We start from the raw sequence: 17443 nt of genomic DNA, 5'->3' as shown, positions 1-17443 counted from the left end.
AATGAGGTCTTTATAACAGTATAGCAGACCGCTTACGTAAAATGCATATAAATATCAGTTGTCACTCTATATCTCCCAATAATATGTCTTAGTAAGATGATATTTAAATGCTTAGTTTTATGATCAAATCTCTGTAGTTTTTATTGTGGGGGTCAAAACATAAAATGTAACGCAATGATGATTGAGAGATGAACAAATAAATGTTCCTCAAAACCTTGATGTGTCATATTTGATGCTCGCATTTTACACAAGTCTTCTAAAATTGATGAATGGATGATCAAGTAAACCTAAGTGCTTCAGTCCAGTAAGTATTCATCTTAAAATATCGTTAACAATATAAAATATATTCTTATGTTTATTTTATGAAAATCAGTAAAGATTTCACAGCAAAAAGACGTGTAACATGACTTGTAGGTGAATCGTTTTACAAGTACTGTATATTAAATGGCTTTTTACTTGCTAAAAAAAGTATAAACTCTAATTCAGATGATAGTAGGCATGTACAGTAGAAGATTGTTTTGGATCATGTTGATAATTTAGGCCTTAGAAATGTGTGTGTTAAATATGATGCAGTAGGCTTTACAGGGTTAATAGTTAGTAATGAAAGTATTTCATAACTTTTAACTGAGATGCTAATTGTATGAAAGTACATCTTTCTGTTGTACTTGTAGCCCTGTTAATCAGATAACAAATTATGGGCAAAAACTTTTTTTTTTTCCAATATTAAACTGCTTCCCTTCCCCACTTATAGTGGGACCTGATCAAATAAAAAGTGCCCTAGAACTTTTCTTCTACCTCTCTCTCTAACAGCATATAAGTGGATGTATGGAGAGCTGAAAGGGAATGTGGCTCTGCAGTATCTGGCCTGGGTCTCATATCCCATCATCCTCATCGTGTTTGCATCCCTTTTCTGTCATCTGGTCGCTCCACAAGCTATAGGTATGCTTTTATTTCATTCCTGCTTTTATTTCCCTATATTCTCTGTCCTTTACCCTTCCACACTTCTATTTGCATCTCTGTTCAGAGTGTCACAAATCTTTGTCTAGTTTGTGTCCTCAATCCTTCTCAACCACCCACAATACATCAAATCGTCCTACCCGCTTTCCAAAATGTGATCATCATGGTCTTGTTTTCTCTTGCTTTCTCTCGCCTCTCCGCGCCACTATTGTTTTGATAGCTTTCTCATGTGCCCCATATCAGATATACAGAGGATATACAGCAATCTTTTTCATCTTTAATAATCGCTGTGACAGGATCTACACTCCGTGTAAAATGATGTTTGTGTTTTTATAGATTAATTTCACGCTCCCTCTTTTATCTGTCCCTCAGGCTCTGGGATCCCTGAACTCAAGACCATCCTCAGAGGTGTGGTGTTAAAGGAGTATCTGACACTCAAAGCATTTGTGGCTAAAGTCATTGGTCTTACGGCTGGTCTGGGCAGTGGAATGCCCATCGGGAAGGAGGTGGACCTCTTCTACTTATTTTATTATATTTTTTATGTATAAATGACATGTATAACATTTAATTGAAATATGTAGATGAAGTAAAACAATTTTTTTTTACTGTAACAAATATTAAATTAATGAAGATTTTGTCTGTCTGTCTGACTGACTGCTTGTCTATCTATCTATCTATCTATCTATCTATCTATCTATCTATCTATCTATCTATCTATCTATCTATCTATCTGTCTGTCTATCTATCTGTCTATCTATCCGTCTGTCTATCTGTCTGTATAATTGAATCTAACTATCTGTATCTATCTGTCTGTCTATATAATTGTCTCTATCTATCTATCTATCTATCTATCTATCTATCTATCTATCTATCTATCTATCTATCTATCTATCTATCTATCTATCTATCTATCTATCTATCTATCTATCTATCTATCTATCTATCTATCTATCTATCTATCCGTCTGTCTATCCGTCCATCTGTCTGTATAATTGAATCTAACTATCTGTCTGTCTATATAATTGTCTCTATCTATCTATCTATCTATCTATGTATCTATCTATCTATCTATCTATCTATCTATCTATCTGTCTGTCTGTCTATCTGTCTATCTATCCGTCTGTCTATCCGTCTATCCGTCTGTCTATAAGAGAAATTAATTTTGTTAAATAAATTCACATCATAGATACAGAACATTATTCATCTGCTGCAGTTTTATTGATTAATAAGCTCTATTAAATCCTCAGGGTCCTTTTGTGCATATTGCCAGTATATGTGCAGCAGTGCTGAGCAGAGTCATGTCCATCTTCACCGGTGTGTATGAGGTAAAAATCAGCCCCTGTGAGCTTGTGTGTGTGTGTGCGTGTGTGTGTGTGTGTGGCATTGATATGTGAGTTACTCTACCGAAGCTGCTGACCTTAATTGCTGATCTTGGATCAAGTTACTTTTCATTGGCATATAAATTTCCTCAACCATCACGGGTTATTTTATGAGTAGACAGATGCCAAAACTGGTCTCTGATCAACAGTTAAGAACTGCTTTAGAATGTTATACTCAGTTTAATATTACAATCTGTGTGCGTGTCTAAAGTTTATGAATTTAAATATGTTCTAGAGACATACTAATTGCATATTTCTCTGCTCTCATTCCCTGTACAGTATCCTCATCTTATCCCTGTCTCATTGTCTCTCCCCTAATACCTCATTATTTTCGTCTGTCTGTAATAATAGTGATGGTATTTTTTGGCATGCGTCTTGAATGTGTGTGTCCTGATGCTGTTATTTTAACCCCACCCAAATCACCCAGAATAGTGCCCATGTTCAGGATCTGCTGGTGTGTGCCTGCGCGGTGGGAGTGGCCACCTGTTTCGCCGCCCCAGTGGGAGGCAAGTCACGCCCACTTTTACCCAGCATGCATTGCATTGTACCATGTATATGCACTCTATATCGGAGTTCAAAACATAATATTTATTCCTCTCTCATCTCCTTTCTCTTGTTTAGTGTGTTTGAGCTTAGTTGGTATGTGTGTAAAGCTTTGGTTTGCCTTTCATTGCGACATTGAACGAATCCACAAAATTGTTTATTCACTTAATCCTTTCGTTTTTCCTTTGCTTCTTTTTATCCATCATTCCCTTTATTTCTCCTTCCATTCGGCTGTACTCTTTCATCTTTACTTCTCTCTCCCTCCCACGCAATGTACCCGCTGACATACCAAATCTATTCTTCTCTTCACATCCCTTCATCTCCCTCCCCTCTAACACCCTTGTTCTCCTTTTTGCTTTCACCTCATACTCCCTCTCTCCCCCTCTCTCTCTCTCTCTCTTCTGTCTTGGTGTCAGTAGAACCCCTATTGTTACACAGACATACTGACAGTAGGATGTGCTGTTGGGGTGGGCTGCTGTTTCGGGACTCCTCTTGGAGGTAAAAAATCTCCCCTTCTTTCTGTCCCTGTTGATTTCAGTTCCTCTTCATTCTCTTTCAGCTTGATGCCTGAATAATTAACCTCATCAACTCTTCACAGTTAAAAGCACCCGGGTGTTATAAATTCATATGCTGTGCATGTTTTATATATCTTAAACAGTGTGTATACTCAGAGGAGAGCATGATAAAGAGTGTGCTAAAACATTTAAGTACTTTTAGAGAGTGAATGTGGATTTCTAAGTGTATGTGTGTGAAATTGTGAATGTAAATTCCGTTTGAGCTTGCATAACTTAATTTTTTTTCTCTCGTTAAGATCTTGTTTAAGATCTTTGATGATGATAAAATACTTCGCTTAAAGGAGACATGCAATGCATTTTCAAACCTTTATATTATGTTTCTGGAGGTTAGCTTATAACATAAGCAAAGTTTTTAGCACCAAAAAGTTCTAATATTTGTAAAAATGATCTCGTTCCATCCTTATTTTAAATGCCATTCCTTAAATCTTAAGTAAATGCCCACTGCCATGAATTTAATCATACAGTATACACGTATCTATATACGTACTGCATAAACTACATCAGCATATATTCAACTATGCTTTTTTCACACAATATATTATTCACCTCAAGAAAACATTGTTAATCCATGTACAGTGTGATTTGACTTATTTGACTAGCGGCACTCAATGACTCACTTGGTCTCATAATAGCTAAATATTTATTACAAACACACTTAAAGATGTACCTAACGGCGTTGCCTCAGTCAGAGGACAAAATACTTGTCACTGCCGTAGATTTCAGCACAAAATATAAAATGAAAAAACGTCAGCACATACAGCATAAGAAAGAAAACTGGTGTCTGGTTTGTAAAGACAAACAAACTAAACTTTTGTTGTTTAATCGCTCGGGCACTTTGTTAAAAATAAACTTCAGCCATATATTTGTAATACTTTGATCTTTTGAAAGAGTATGTTTCACAGGCACGAGAAAACCTCCTTGATTTACATACGCATGTTCAGCATGTAGAGGAAAATCATGATGTTACGTTTCTACCGATTTCAAATCCTGGCGGGTGGAAGAAAATTACAAAAATTCATAATTTAAACTGGGGAGTTAGCTTTGTGGTATGATACTTTGTGGAGTAACCTCTTATATTGTGTAAATATCAAGGACGTTGTGATTTTCCATTTCATGACCCCTTTAACATCCAGAAAGAACTATAAGCGGGAGCTTTGAAAGCAGGATATATTAGGGATCCGCTGATAGAAGCCTGCTTTCAAACGCTTCCGTGTGAATCTGTGTAAGAATGCTTGAAGACAACATGTTTTTGAAGAGTTGATCATTGTAACCTATCACAGACATATATGTTGAGCGCGTGAACGTAATGGCCAACCAGAGGTGTTTAAAAATCCGTTCAAAATGCTGGTATCGTCACATTTTTAAAAATTTAGTACCGACTTGGTACTTTTGACAACACTAGTTTGAATCCCACGTGGAACATGCCCAGACTGCAAGAGGTACCGTTGCCAGAAATTGTCCAAACGTTGCTTCTGTTCCAGACATTGCTTAAAATAAATGCAGTGCATTTATACAAAAAAATTGTGTTTTGTGCTTTTGAGATTCACACTGTAGAGCCTTTGGCTGTTTAGTGTGATGCACTTTGATCTGTTTGCTGTGATTGTTATGCTTGCCTTGCCCTACATGCTGTATTTATTGTGCCTGCTGTGCTTAAAATATGGTGCCTTGTTCGGAGCTTGGCCCTGCATCTCTGCTTGCAGCTATATTTTTAAGTTATTGTTGATTAACAATCTAATTACTGATTTATTATTATTTATAAAATATTATTTATTGATTGTTGTTATTACTTTTCACCTCCCTTGCACCCTTCTGTTTACTCTCTGAACTTCTTTCTCTGCTGTTATTTAACTTTCTTTTTTCATCTATATTTATTCTTGCTCTCTCTGTCTCCCAGGTGTGTTGTTCAGTATCGAGGTCACGTCAACATATTTTGCAGTGAGGAATTACTGGAGAGGATATTTCGCTGCCACATTCAGTGCCTTCATATTCCGAGTGCTGTCCGTGTGGAACAAAGATTCTGGTGAGACACGCACACAAGCAGATATGATAAATGAATAATAAATTAATTTCATGGTATATGTCAAGCTGTCCACTGCTTACTGATCTCTTTAAATTAAAAACATTATTCAACAATTTGTTCCGGTCCTCCATTTTGATAAGCCAAGGAGTGTTCCAAAAGTGCCGATATACAATCCAGCAGCACGGAGACGTTACATTCTTTGTATCACTCTGTGTTTGCAGTGTTTGTATTAGTGCTGGAGATGTTTGCGGGTTACATTGTTACACGATTAGATAAGTGAGTCACTGAATCATTCACTCTACAGATTAATTTACAATACTATTTCATCAATGAAACACCACTATAGTGTGTTGCTTGGAGACAGCAAGTTTTATCCTACTTTACTGTCTTCATTTGGAATGGTTTTCATTTGCGGAGCAAAAATAGACAAAGTAACTGGCAATATTGTGTTTAAAATGTAAATTACTCGTAATTAACTTGTTTATTGAACTATTTCAAGTAAAAAAGCAATATCACAAATTCAAAAATTTCAGATGCGAATTTTGGACTCAGTGTGCAAGGGCCTTCAAGTGTTGTTGTTTTTTCCCCCACAGTCACGATAACGGCTTTGTTTCGTACAAACTTCCGAATGGACTTCCCTTTTGACCTGCAGGAACTTCCAGCTTTTGCAATAATCGGGTGTGTATGTGAGTTAGTGTATGTGCATGTACTGTATGCTTGTGTATACATCATACATGCGTTCTTGCACCCCTAAAAAAAAACTTTACCTTAAATGTAGCATCGATAGAAAATGTTTTGTAAAACTGTTGTTTCCTCAAATAGATGTTGCCATTTTTGTTCCTTAGCTGATATATTTCTAAATGTGTGTGTGTGTGTGTAGGATCTCGTGTGGGTTTCTAGGGGCGTTCTTTGTCTATCTGAACAGACAAGTTGTTCTGATCATGAGGAGACAGACGGCTCTTACGCGCTTTCTCACAAAACAGCAAGTCACCAATTACACATGAATACTCTTTTTAAATAAACTGTTTTAGTTTTGTTTAATAAACAGTTTTTTACTGTTCTATGCTTATTTATTATTCTACTATTTCACTTTTATTGCAAATGAATAAAAATCAAAACATCATTGTAACACACCATCACAGTGGTAATTAATTACATCTGTGTGTGTTTGTTTGTTGTAGTCGGTTGATTTACCCTGGTGCCGTGACACTAATTATATCCTCCTTCACATTTCCTCCGGGCTTCGGCCAGTTCATGGCTGGAGAGGTGTGTATTTACTTTTTTTTAAGTAGACGTCTATAGAGCAGTGTTTCCTTTGTTTACAAGAGCTCATTTTTAAAAACAGCCTTTGAACATGCACCAAATTATTGGTGTAATAGTGTTGCTTTAAAATGGATCTTTTAAAAGTGCGTTCAGTAAGGTTTTCTTACGTTTCACTTGCTTGCTTATCTTTGTAGTTTGTATCTGTTGTGTATGTACTGTATATTGTGTTCATTTAGATTTGCTTTTATGTTTATGCTATAAAGCGCATCTAGCACTGGCGTTTTTTTCACATATTATTATTATTATCCTTATTGCTGTTATCTATGGAACCTCATACATGGCCTGAGAAAAAAATGTATATCATGGACACAAATTAACAATTAATCCCCACAACTTGTTAATTTATGGCCATGCTTTATTAATTTGTTCTCTTGTTTTAGTTAAATCATTAGCCGTGTTGTACTAATTTATTCCCTCATTTTAATTTAGTTAAAATGTGGCCACAATATCTGGTTTCCCCCCGACATCATGTGCGGATCATTGTAATTATTGGTAACTCTTGATGCATTTGAAATGACTGGTCATGTGACCCAAACATGGCGGCATCCATAAAGGGGTGACCCACTCCATGTAGAAACAGCTTTTTTAAGACAGATTACTAGATTCTTCATCTCATGCGAGTATTCATCATATTACGGATATTTGCTGTTCACTATTTGTTTAAAACTAGTAATTAGCAAAAAATGACTGAGTGCCCCTTTAAATTGAGATTAATATCCTTACACAGTTCCAACACCATTCTATAATAGAAAAGATTTTCACTTTCTGAATGTCAACTTCAATTTAAGCTAGTTTATTGAGCTACAACACTGCCATTAAAGAGCTGCAATAGAGAAAGAAAGTGTGACGTCTCTGTTTAAGGTTTCTCTTTTGTCACACAGCTGATGCCCAGAGAGTGCATTAATTCACTATTTGATAACTTCACTTGGACAAAGATCTGGGGTTTACCGGCCCCTCCCGGATTGGGTCGCTCTGCTGCCTGGCTCCACCCACAAGTCAGCGTCTTCGTCATCCTCCTCCTCTTCTTTGTCATGAAGGTGCTCGTCTGTTGTTTGACTGCTATGGAAAGATTTCTATAACCATATTTCATAACGTATGCTGTGTGAATGCTAATTTCCGTTTCCTCCCACATTCATACATGCTTAGTTCTGGATGTCTGCGGTCTCTACAACAATGCCGGTCCCTTCTGGAGCTTTCATGCCTGTTTTTATATTGGGTCAGTCATTCTTTTCTCATTTTTAAGCATAAAATGTACATTTTTGATGTTTTTCGAATTATATTAAGAGGCATTTTACTTGCTAAAAATGTATGAACTATAATTCAGAGGACAGGCCAGGTGGAAGATTGCGTGCAATAGGTTTTTCAGCAAAGTTTTGATCATGTTGATAATTTAAAGGCCTTAGAAATTTGTGTATAGGGTTCAAATAATTAGATAATAAGATAATATATATCATATTTTTAATTGTAATGTGACTGAGATAACATGATAATGTTTCTGAAACAAGCAGGAGCAGCATTCGGCCGTTTGGTGGGTGAGATCATGGCCACGCTTTTCCCGAACGGAATTCTGTTTGATGGGATCGTGTATCAAATCCTGCCTGGAGGCTACGCAGTGATAGGTCTGCAAATATTCCCCTTCCAGCCAATCCTTCACACCCCTAAAATCCCTTTTTACTCTCATAGTAGCAGATTTTTAATTCTCATATGCTTCCCCTTTCAAATTGTCGAAATCTGACGCTTTGCTTGTCCCTGTGTGTGTGTGTGTAGGGGCAGCAGCTATGACAGGAGCAGTCACACACACAGTTTCAACTGCAGTGATCTGTTTTGAACTGACGGGTCAAATCTCACACATTCTGCCCATGATGGTGGCTGTGATTCTTGCCAACATGGTGGCACAGGGCCTACAGCCATCTCTTTATGACTCCATCATTCAGGTCAAAAAGCTGCCCTATCTCCCAGAGCTCGGCATTGGCCACATCAGGTACATCTACTAGACCTCTGGAGACTGACGTATTTAGATGCGATATTGGATCTGAATTGATGATAGTGTCTTTGACCTTTGTTTCCCCTCAAATAGTATAACTTGTTTATTTGATGATGTGGCTGTTTATGTCCCACACAAGGGAAATGAAAAAATGATGGACAGAAACTACCTTGGCTCTTGACATAAAATATCTGTCTCTCTCTTTCTCTGCATGGCAGTAAATATAATATCTTTGTGGAGGACATCATGGTGAAGAAAATAAAGTTTCTGTCACCTCAGTCCACTTACAGAGAGTTGAAAGATCTGCTGGAGTCCACGTCTCTCAAAACCATCCCGCTCGTTGACTCCAAAGGTCTGTGTTGGGTGAATAAAAAAATGTATGTGGGGGGAAAAAATCAGAATCATGTGTAATAAGTCACATTGTCAGAAAAATAAAGTTGCAATTATAAGAAATAGTTGCAGTTGTAAGTCACATTGTGCGATATTAGGAGAAACGGATATAAAGTCACTCCAAAGATATTGTATGGAAGACTATTTCCTCTGTGAGATAAGTAGTCTGATTATGGGAAATAAAGTCACAGTTACAAGAAACAAAATACATTCTCAGTTATGATATATAAGGTCAGATTATCAGATATAAAGTCAAAATTAACTCTTTCCCATCAGTGTTTTTTTTTTTTTTTTAAGTTGCCAGCCGGCCAGCCATTTTGATTGTTTTTACAAAACCTTCATGGCCCCTAGAATATGTATGAATATCTGAACATACAATATGTGACCCTGGACCACAAAACCAGTCACATGGGTACATTTTTTGAAATTGAGATTATTCATAATCTGAAAGCTGAATAAATAAGATTTTCATTGATGTATAGGACAATATTAGGGTGCAAAAAAATTGAAACATTGAGAAAATCGCCTTTAAAGTTGTCCATTTATGTTCAAGATTATGCTGCATTTCACTCACAAAAATAAATGTTTTATATATCTACGGTAGGAAATTTACAAAATATCTTCATGAAACATCTTTACTTATTATCCTAATGATTTTTGGCATAAAAGAAAAAATCAATAATTTTTTCCCCATACAATGTATTGTTGGCTATTGCCAAAAATATATCCATGCTACTTATGACTGGTTTTGTGATCCAGGGTCACATATATCAAAAGAAAGAACATTTTTATAAAAAAAAAAAAATTTGTTTTAATTCTTGCTTCATGCCATGAACCTTGCGTGCATTTTATATGAACACTTAAATGTTGGTAAGTTTCAAAAAGCTACGTTTTGAACAAAAAGTTGCGCCAAATCTCATTTTTGTTGACCACTACGTCTGGATCGGATTCAGAACGATGATCATGAAAACAGACCGAGGAGATCGTGTCCATCAACACCCCCAAAGCTTGCACAGTCATATAGCTATTTGTGGGTTTGACATTTAATTCAATACCGTTTGCCAGTTTTGATTTATATGCTGTTTAATTTTTGATGATCGCGCTACACATAAGCAATGCTTGTTTCTGCTGCTGCTTCACATTTTGATCCGGAGATTTAGTACTATTTCAGAAGATGCGTAATAGCCCACCCTACCGTACAACAGTGAAATCATGGATTTCCGGAAAATTCAGTCAATGGCGGTGAAAGAATTAAGAGAAATAGTCACAATTGTGAGATACAAAGTCGCATTGCAAGGTATAAAGTCAAATTGTGAGAAATAAAGTCTCAATTACGAGAAACAGTCACAACTATGAGGTATAAAGTCAGAATGCAACATAATATGGAAGCCCATTATCGCTACAGAATAAAAAAATATACATAGTCATATTAACAATCATAATTATGAGTCACAATTGTGAGTTAAAGGCCGGTTTCACAAACAGGGCTTAGATTAAGCCAGGATTAGGCCTTAGTTCAATTAGGACATTTATTGTAAATATGGTGTGCATCTTGAGACAAAACAATGGCAGTGACATATTTACAAGAAAGAGCTATGCAAGTTGCTTTTAGTTACTCAAACATGCATTTTAGTCTGGGACTAGACTTAAACTTTGTCTTTGAAACTGGGAGATAAAGTCACCTTGCAAGATTTGAAGTCTCATTGTGAGAAATAGAAATAGAAAGAAATAGAAAGAATAGAAAGTTACAAGTACCTTTTTTTTCCTTGAAGGCAGGAACAGCTTTTGTGCTTCGCTGTTCATCGCTGGTCAACCAGCACGGCCTTTCTGGTGAAGCTGGTTGACCAAGGATGTCTGGCTGGTTTAACTAGTTAAAAAGCTAGTTAATATATACTGATGATCAACTAAGCTAGACTTTTCAACAGGATCTTGTAACATGTGTAGGTGTATGATCATGATTCCTGTGAATATTTGAAATTGATGTAAATGTAAATTCTTTTCCCATTCCCAGAGTCAATGATTCTATTGGGCTCAATTGAGAGATGTGAACTTCAGGCCGCCTTTGATTGGTGGCTCTCAGCCGAGAGGCGGGTTTATAACCGAGGTGAGGGCGTGCCCAGCCCGGGGTCACAGGTCAGCTGGGAGTCCTTCACCTTCGTGGATGAGGAGGTCGGAGAGGAGAATGGAGATAAGGTGAGAGGAGCTCTAGAAGTTTTCTCACACACTTCTGTTCCTAGAAGGCCGTCTAAGAGAATGTCTTTGTTTTTTGCTCAGAGGTTGATTTTAAGTTCTCTGATCTGACATCAATAAGCAGAGCTTTATGCCAAATCAATGTTCTTTTCTGAAAATCAATGTTCTTTTTAACAGGGTAACACAGTCTCTGAAGAGCGTAACGGCCCACTGGGGTCCCCTAAAACCACAGACATCTCCACTAATCACACCACATCTGGTGAGTATATACATGTTACCCAGAGGTTTTATCTAATCGACAACTCACCATACTTCGTGTTAGAATGCATTCATGGAGCTCATTGATTCCAGCTAAATGTTTCCCAGAAGAGGTTTGTGACATCAACACTGACCTGTTTAAGTTGATCCTAACAGGTGCCCTGCAGTCCATGAGGAGGACGCTTCATCGTCTTTTCTCCTCGTCTTCCTCATCGGGGCAGACTGAGCCAGAGGTGTGTCTTTTAAAACGACTGTCACTTAAGGCCTATTTATACTTCTGCGTCGAACTGCCGCCGTAGCTACGTCGTAGGCTGTGTGTAGCGCGCGTACCCTACGGCGTACCCTGACGTGCACCTCTCCAAAAATGTAACAACGCGTCAATTCTACGTGGACACAAGCGCTGTGATTGGTCTGCCAGAACCCCTCCCTCGGGGTTTCACATGCTCCCTAGGTGCACGTCAACGCGGACAACAACACAGAAGTATAAATTAAAACCAACACGTTGCCTACGGCGTATAGGCTCCGGCGTTGGTCCGACGCAGAAGTATAATGAGGCCTTTACCAAGGCAGCACAACCTAGAGATGTCACTTACTGAAAACATGAGTGCATTTTAAAGCAGGAAATCATCTATGCCATGCTGTTGATTACTTCAGATGATAATTTTATCCCTCATTTTGTAAAACAAACAGTCTTGTGTACAGTAATGGACCTACAATGGAAGTCTATTAATGCATTGCAGGTTTATAGGCTTTACATTGACATTACAGGAGTTTGGATATGCAAAGGTTTGCACAAAGTTGTTAAGCAATTTTTTTGGTATTTGTTTATATTCAATTCAAATGTATTTATATAGTGATTATACATTTATTTATATAGCACACAATAGACATTGTTTCAAAGCAGCTTTCGAGGCAGATAATACCGTTTACATTTTGCAACAAAACAAGCAATGAGATTATATGTGTATATATATATATATATATATATATATATATATATATATATATTAGGGCTGTCAAACAATTAATCGCGATTAATCACATCCAAAATAAAAGTTTGTGTTTACATAATATATGTGTGTGTACGGAGTATAATTATTTTCTATATATAAATACACACACATGCATATATATTTAAGAAAAATGTGTTATTTATATATAAAATATTTATATATAATATAAATTATATATAATATAAATATATATACACAGTATATACATGCAAATATTTCTTAAATATATACATGCATGCGTGTGTATTTATATATAAAAAAGAATTATACACAGTACACACACATATATTATGTAAACACAAACTTTTATTTTGGATGCGATTAATCGTTTGACAGCCCTAATATATATATATATCGCTTTACTTATGTGTGCTGTAAGCATATGTAATAAGACACTTTTATATATCCAATTTATATAAAGAGCAGGGTGATAATATAGTTACGTTGTGACTAAATTAATTATATATTACATTATATCATTATTATAATTTTTTTTTAGTTTATCCCCATCTTGCCTAATAGACTTCCATTGTAAATATTTTATGTTAATAACAGCATGTCCAATTTCCAGTATTTCTGCTATAATTGTGACAACGGCTGTTTGTTTTCACATTTTTGTTATAAACATAAACTGGGAGTATGATATTAATAATATAAATAATATGAAAAATATTAAATAGGGGCCTGGACCCCTGGTTGAGAATCACTGGATTATAGTAAAAAAAAAAAAATCTCTCTCTCTCTCTCTCTATATATATATATATATAATTATAGATTCACGATATTGAATTATCATATATTATTACTATATTTTCATACAATAACTCCTAGTATTTAAAATGAATTGCTTTTAAAAAAAATCAATAGATTGCTTTTAACACATATTTGAATTAGATGGAGACAAATCTCACATTTTTATATTTTTGTGTTTTAAAAGCTGGTTGTGACAGGTTTTGTCCTTTCCACTTCACTGAGAGCACAATTTCACATCAGCAGTTATCAGCTCTCACCTGCAGGTGGCGTCAGATATGCTGTGTGGGGCATTTAGATTTGCAAAACAAGATGAAAAATTCAAGGGGTTATTTTTACTGTGAATTGTGATGTTATCCTCCAAACATTCATGTACTGCTTCCGACACTCCGTCTTCCTCTCTGTAGAGCCCTGCAGATCCTCCTGTAGCTGATAACATGACTCCTGAAGAGGTAGAGTGATGCACTGATTTATTACCACTGCAGTCCAGACAGACGGACACAATTAGCACATCAATTCCAGTCAGTCACTCGTAGTGACCCTGATTATGTTGTGTTGGGGGTGTTCAGATCAAAGCTTGGGAAGAGGAAGAGCTGGATAAGCCGATTGACATTGATCAGATCCGTGTTGACCCCTCACCTTTTCAGCTGGTTGAGAGAACATCTCTGCATAAGGTAATCCACAATCCGATTGAGATCACATATGAAATACTGAGTATTATGTTGAGGATTTATATCTTTCCAAGTGAATTATGAATTATTCTTTTATCTGTATGTGAATATCAGTCCAAAGCTCTCATTATTTCATGCCCTCTGGGTAATGTTTTTTTGATAAAAAAACTAAAAACATCTTCATTATTTCCATTCAGGAGTTGTAACAGAGTGAAATATCTGTCAAAGTTTTTCCATATACATAGGATTTTTAATTCCATTCCTCTATGGATATAGAAAAACTGAAATATCTGTCACAATCAATCAATCAATCAATATATCAATATATATATATATATATATATATATATATATATATATATATTAATATATTTAAATAAATATTAGAATAAGAATTCTGTTATTCTATTAGAATACAGGATTCTATTAGAATAACAATTCTATATAATTAAATTTTATTTGTTATTTTTATTTAATGTTAATTGTTAATGTTTAGTCTTTCAATGTTATATAAATGTCAAGTATTATTTTAAATGATTTTCAAAAAATGTATATGTAAATACATATTTATATATTGTGTGTGATTTTATACTATATATATATATATATATATATATATATATATATATATATATATATACTGTATATAATATATAACTGTAATCTGTAATATAATTCTTATTACATTTATTCATTTAGCAGGCTCTTTTATCCAAAGCGACTTACAAATGTGAACAATAGAAGCAGTTAAACTAACAGTAGGACAACAATATGCAAGTGCTATGACCCTTCCCAGTTTAATCCAACACAGTACATGTTAATTTTAAAAAAAATAATAGAATAGAATACAAGAGAAAGTGTTAGTATTACTGGATCAAGTGCTGTCGAAAAAAGAAGCGTCTTCAACCGTTTCTTGAAAGTGGCTACGGACAGCTCTGGTTGAGTTAGGCAGATCATTCCACCAGCAGGGAACAGTCATGGTAAAGGTCCGAGAAAGAGATTTTGTGCCTCTTTGAGATGGCACCACAAGACGTCATTCGCTTGCAGAACGCAAGTTTCTGGATGGCACATAAGTCTGAAGTAATGAGTTTAAGTAAAAGGGAGCAGAGCCAATGGTTGTTCTGTAGGCAAACGTCAGTGACTTGAATTTGATGCGAGCGGCAACTGGCAACCAGTGCAATTTTGTGAGGAGAGGAGTGACGTGCTCTCTTCGGCTCATAAAAGACCACTCTGGCACGAGCATTCTGGATCAGTTGCAGAGGTTTGACCGTGCAAGCTGGAAGACCTGCCAGGAGAGCATTACAATTGTCCAGTCTGGATAGAACAAGTGCTTGGACAAGGAGTTGTGTAGCATGCTCTGATAGGAAGGGCCTGATCCTCCTAATGTTGTACAAGGCAAATCTATACGACTGGGCAGTTCTAGCAATGTGGTCTGTGAAGTTCGATTGATCATCAATTACCACTCCAAGGTTCCTGGCTGACCTTGATGGAGTTATGGATGACGAGCCTAGCTGAATGCTGAAGTTGTGATGAAGTGTTGGGTTGGCCGGGACCACAAGTAGCTCTGTCTACGCAAGGTTTAGTTGAAGGTGGTGTTCCTTCATCCAGCCAGAAATGTCTGTCAGGCAGGCTGAGATACGATCAGCTACCGTCGGATCTTCAGGCTGGAATGAGAGGTAGAGTTGTGTGTAGCAGCGTAGCAGTGATAGGAAAAACCATGTTTCTGAATCACAGATCCTAGTGATGTCATGTAGATGGAGAAGAGAAGTGGTCCAAGCACTGAGCCCTGAGGCACTCCAGTAGCTAGATGTTGGGTCTTAGACACCACACCTCTCCACAACACCCTAAAGGACCTGAGAGGTAAGACTTGAACCATTGGAGTGCGGTTCTCAAGTTACCCTTCATCTTTAGGATTGACAGGAGGATCTGGTGGTTAACTGTATCAAAGGCAGCAGACAGATCCAGCAGGATGAGAACTGAGGATTTGGAAGCTGCTCTTGCCAGTCTCAGAGCTTCAATTACTGAGAGCAGGGCAGTCTCAGTTGAGTGTCCGCTTTTGAATCCAGACTGATTGTTGTCCAAGAAATTGTTCTGTGTAAGGAAGGAAGAGATCTGGGGCCGTATGTATAAAGCCACTCAGAGTAAAATTTTTGTCTCAAGTCTGTCAAAATTCTAAGAATGACGTCATTTTACTTTTATTCCTAGACTTAAGAATAAGTGTGATTCATAAAGGTTCCTAAGTGTCAAGACTAGGTCTCAGCTCCTAAATTATTTAAGAGAGCTGAAGAGGTCTCCTAACCTAGTTAGGAGTAACAAGATGGCAGCAGAGAGGAGGAGGCCACGCACTTTTCAATGAAAATATGATGTATTGGAGTTACAGTAAATGATGACTGAGTTGATTTCATAGCAATGAAATGAAAGGAAAGTAATAATTACATTGTTGCCGACTGGAAAAAAGCAGCAGTGCACTGGTGATGACTTAAGCTCATCATTCCACAGTAAGCAGGGTCTTAATAGCACTATTGTGGCACTGACCACACCAAATACAGTAGTGGCTAAAAGTGATGTGCGGAGTTTTTTTTATTTTTTATTTTTTGTAACCCTACAAGTTTGCTTAAACCATCAGAATATAAGGAAAATAAAACTTAGTGAAGATATTTATCTGACAAAATTAATTCAAGTCACTTTTTACAGTACAGATTGTTTCAAAGCAGTTTTACAATGATAACAGGAAAATAATGCAACAAAGTTAGTTTGGGCTGTACAGCAGCTCTAGAAGAAAATAGTGTCATTGTGCAGCTTAAGTAAGTTCAATGATGATTCATTTCCATTGTAAAAGATCATTAGTTATCTATTTAGTTCATTATTCAGCCGCTCTGAGAAAACAGTGATGTCATTGTTCAGCTCAGTTCAGTTCTCAGACAATGGTGTCAATCCAGGCAGATCAATAATATTGTTGAAAAAAGGGCAAACTACAGCTACAGGTTTTTTTTTAAAAAACTAAAAAGCTCACAGGAGAAAAAAAAAATCATACATTGTCTGCAACATAGTCAGTTATTAATATTTCATTGTCCTCTCTTGTTCATTTGTTTGACAGCCTCGGCTAAAAATGATGTCTGTACAATTTGACGTTTCATTGTGTTATCACAAATAAACAATTGACTCCAAGCACAACTTCACAATATGCGTACAAAATCTTTAACACATTTTTAATACTATTTGAATAAAGGGTGAGTCTGTCAATTTTCCTTGGCCTCACTTTTGGCCAATACTATATGACAGTTCATTGACTTTCCAATTGATCTTCAGATCTCGCAGTAAAATAAAGCCACTTTATTGAGTATTTCGGGCTTTCCTGAGTTGTTGGATCCATTGATGGAACTCATGTTT

General features: G+C 36.5%; 1 protein-coding gene across 2 annotated transcripts in view; it reads left to right on the top strand.

Annotated features, from left to right (window-relative positions):
* Positions 1-17443, top strand: part of clcn1b (chloride channel, voltage-sensitive 1b) — a 46462-nt gene that overhangs the window by 18175 nt on the left and 10844 nt on the right. Inside the window, exons 4-21 of one of the 2 annotated variants that reach the window (XM_079894820.1) lie at positions 811-939; positions 1330-1463; positions 2205-2282; positions 3299-3377; positions 5349-5474; positions 6068-6152; positions 6355-6456; positions 6656-6740; positions 7679-7834; positions 7944-8013; positions 8306-8416; positions 8565-8778; positions 9000-9133; positions 11183-11364; positions 11539-11620; positions 11776-11852; positions 13790-13834; positions 13952-14056. In XM_079894820.1, coding sequence (XP_079750946.1) covers positions 811-939; positions 1330-1463; positions 2205-2282; positions 3299-3377; positions 5349-5474; positions 6068-6152; positions 6355-6456; positions 6656-6740; positions 7679-7834; positions 7944-8013; positions 8306-8416; positions 8565-8778; positions 9000-9133; positions 11183-11364; positions 11539-11620; positions 11776-11852; positions 13790-13834; positions 13952-14056 — 1994 coding nt within the window. Of the gene's footprint in view, positions 1-810; positions 940-1329; positions 1464-2204; positions 2283-3298; positions 3378-5348; positions 5475-6067; positions 6153-6354; positions 6457-6655; positions 6741-7678; positions 7835-7943; positions 8014-8302; positions 8417-8564; positions 8779-8999; positions 9134-11182; positions 11365-11538; positions 11621-11775; positions 11853-13789; positions 13835-13951; positions 14057-17443 lie in introns of both variants that reach the window. The other variant, XM_079894819.1, reaches the window with a different exon arrangement.

Source organism: Squalius cephalus (genome assembly GCF_949319135.1).
Source record: "Squalius cephalus genome assembly, chromosome: 15".
NCBI lineage: Eukaryota > Metazoa > Chordata > Actinopteri > Cypriniformes > Leuciscidae > Squalius > Squalius cephalus.
The sequence above is the reverse complement of the archived record's forward strand: the minus strand, read 5'-3'. Positions and strand labels throughout refer to the sequence as shown.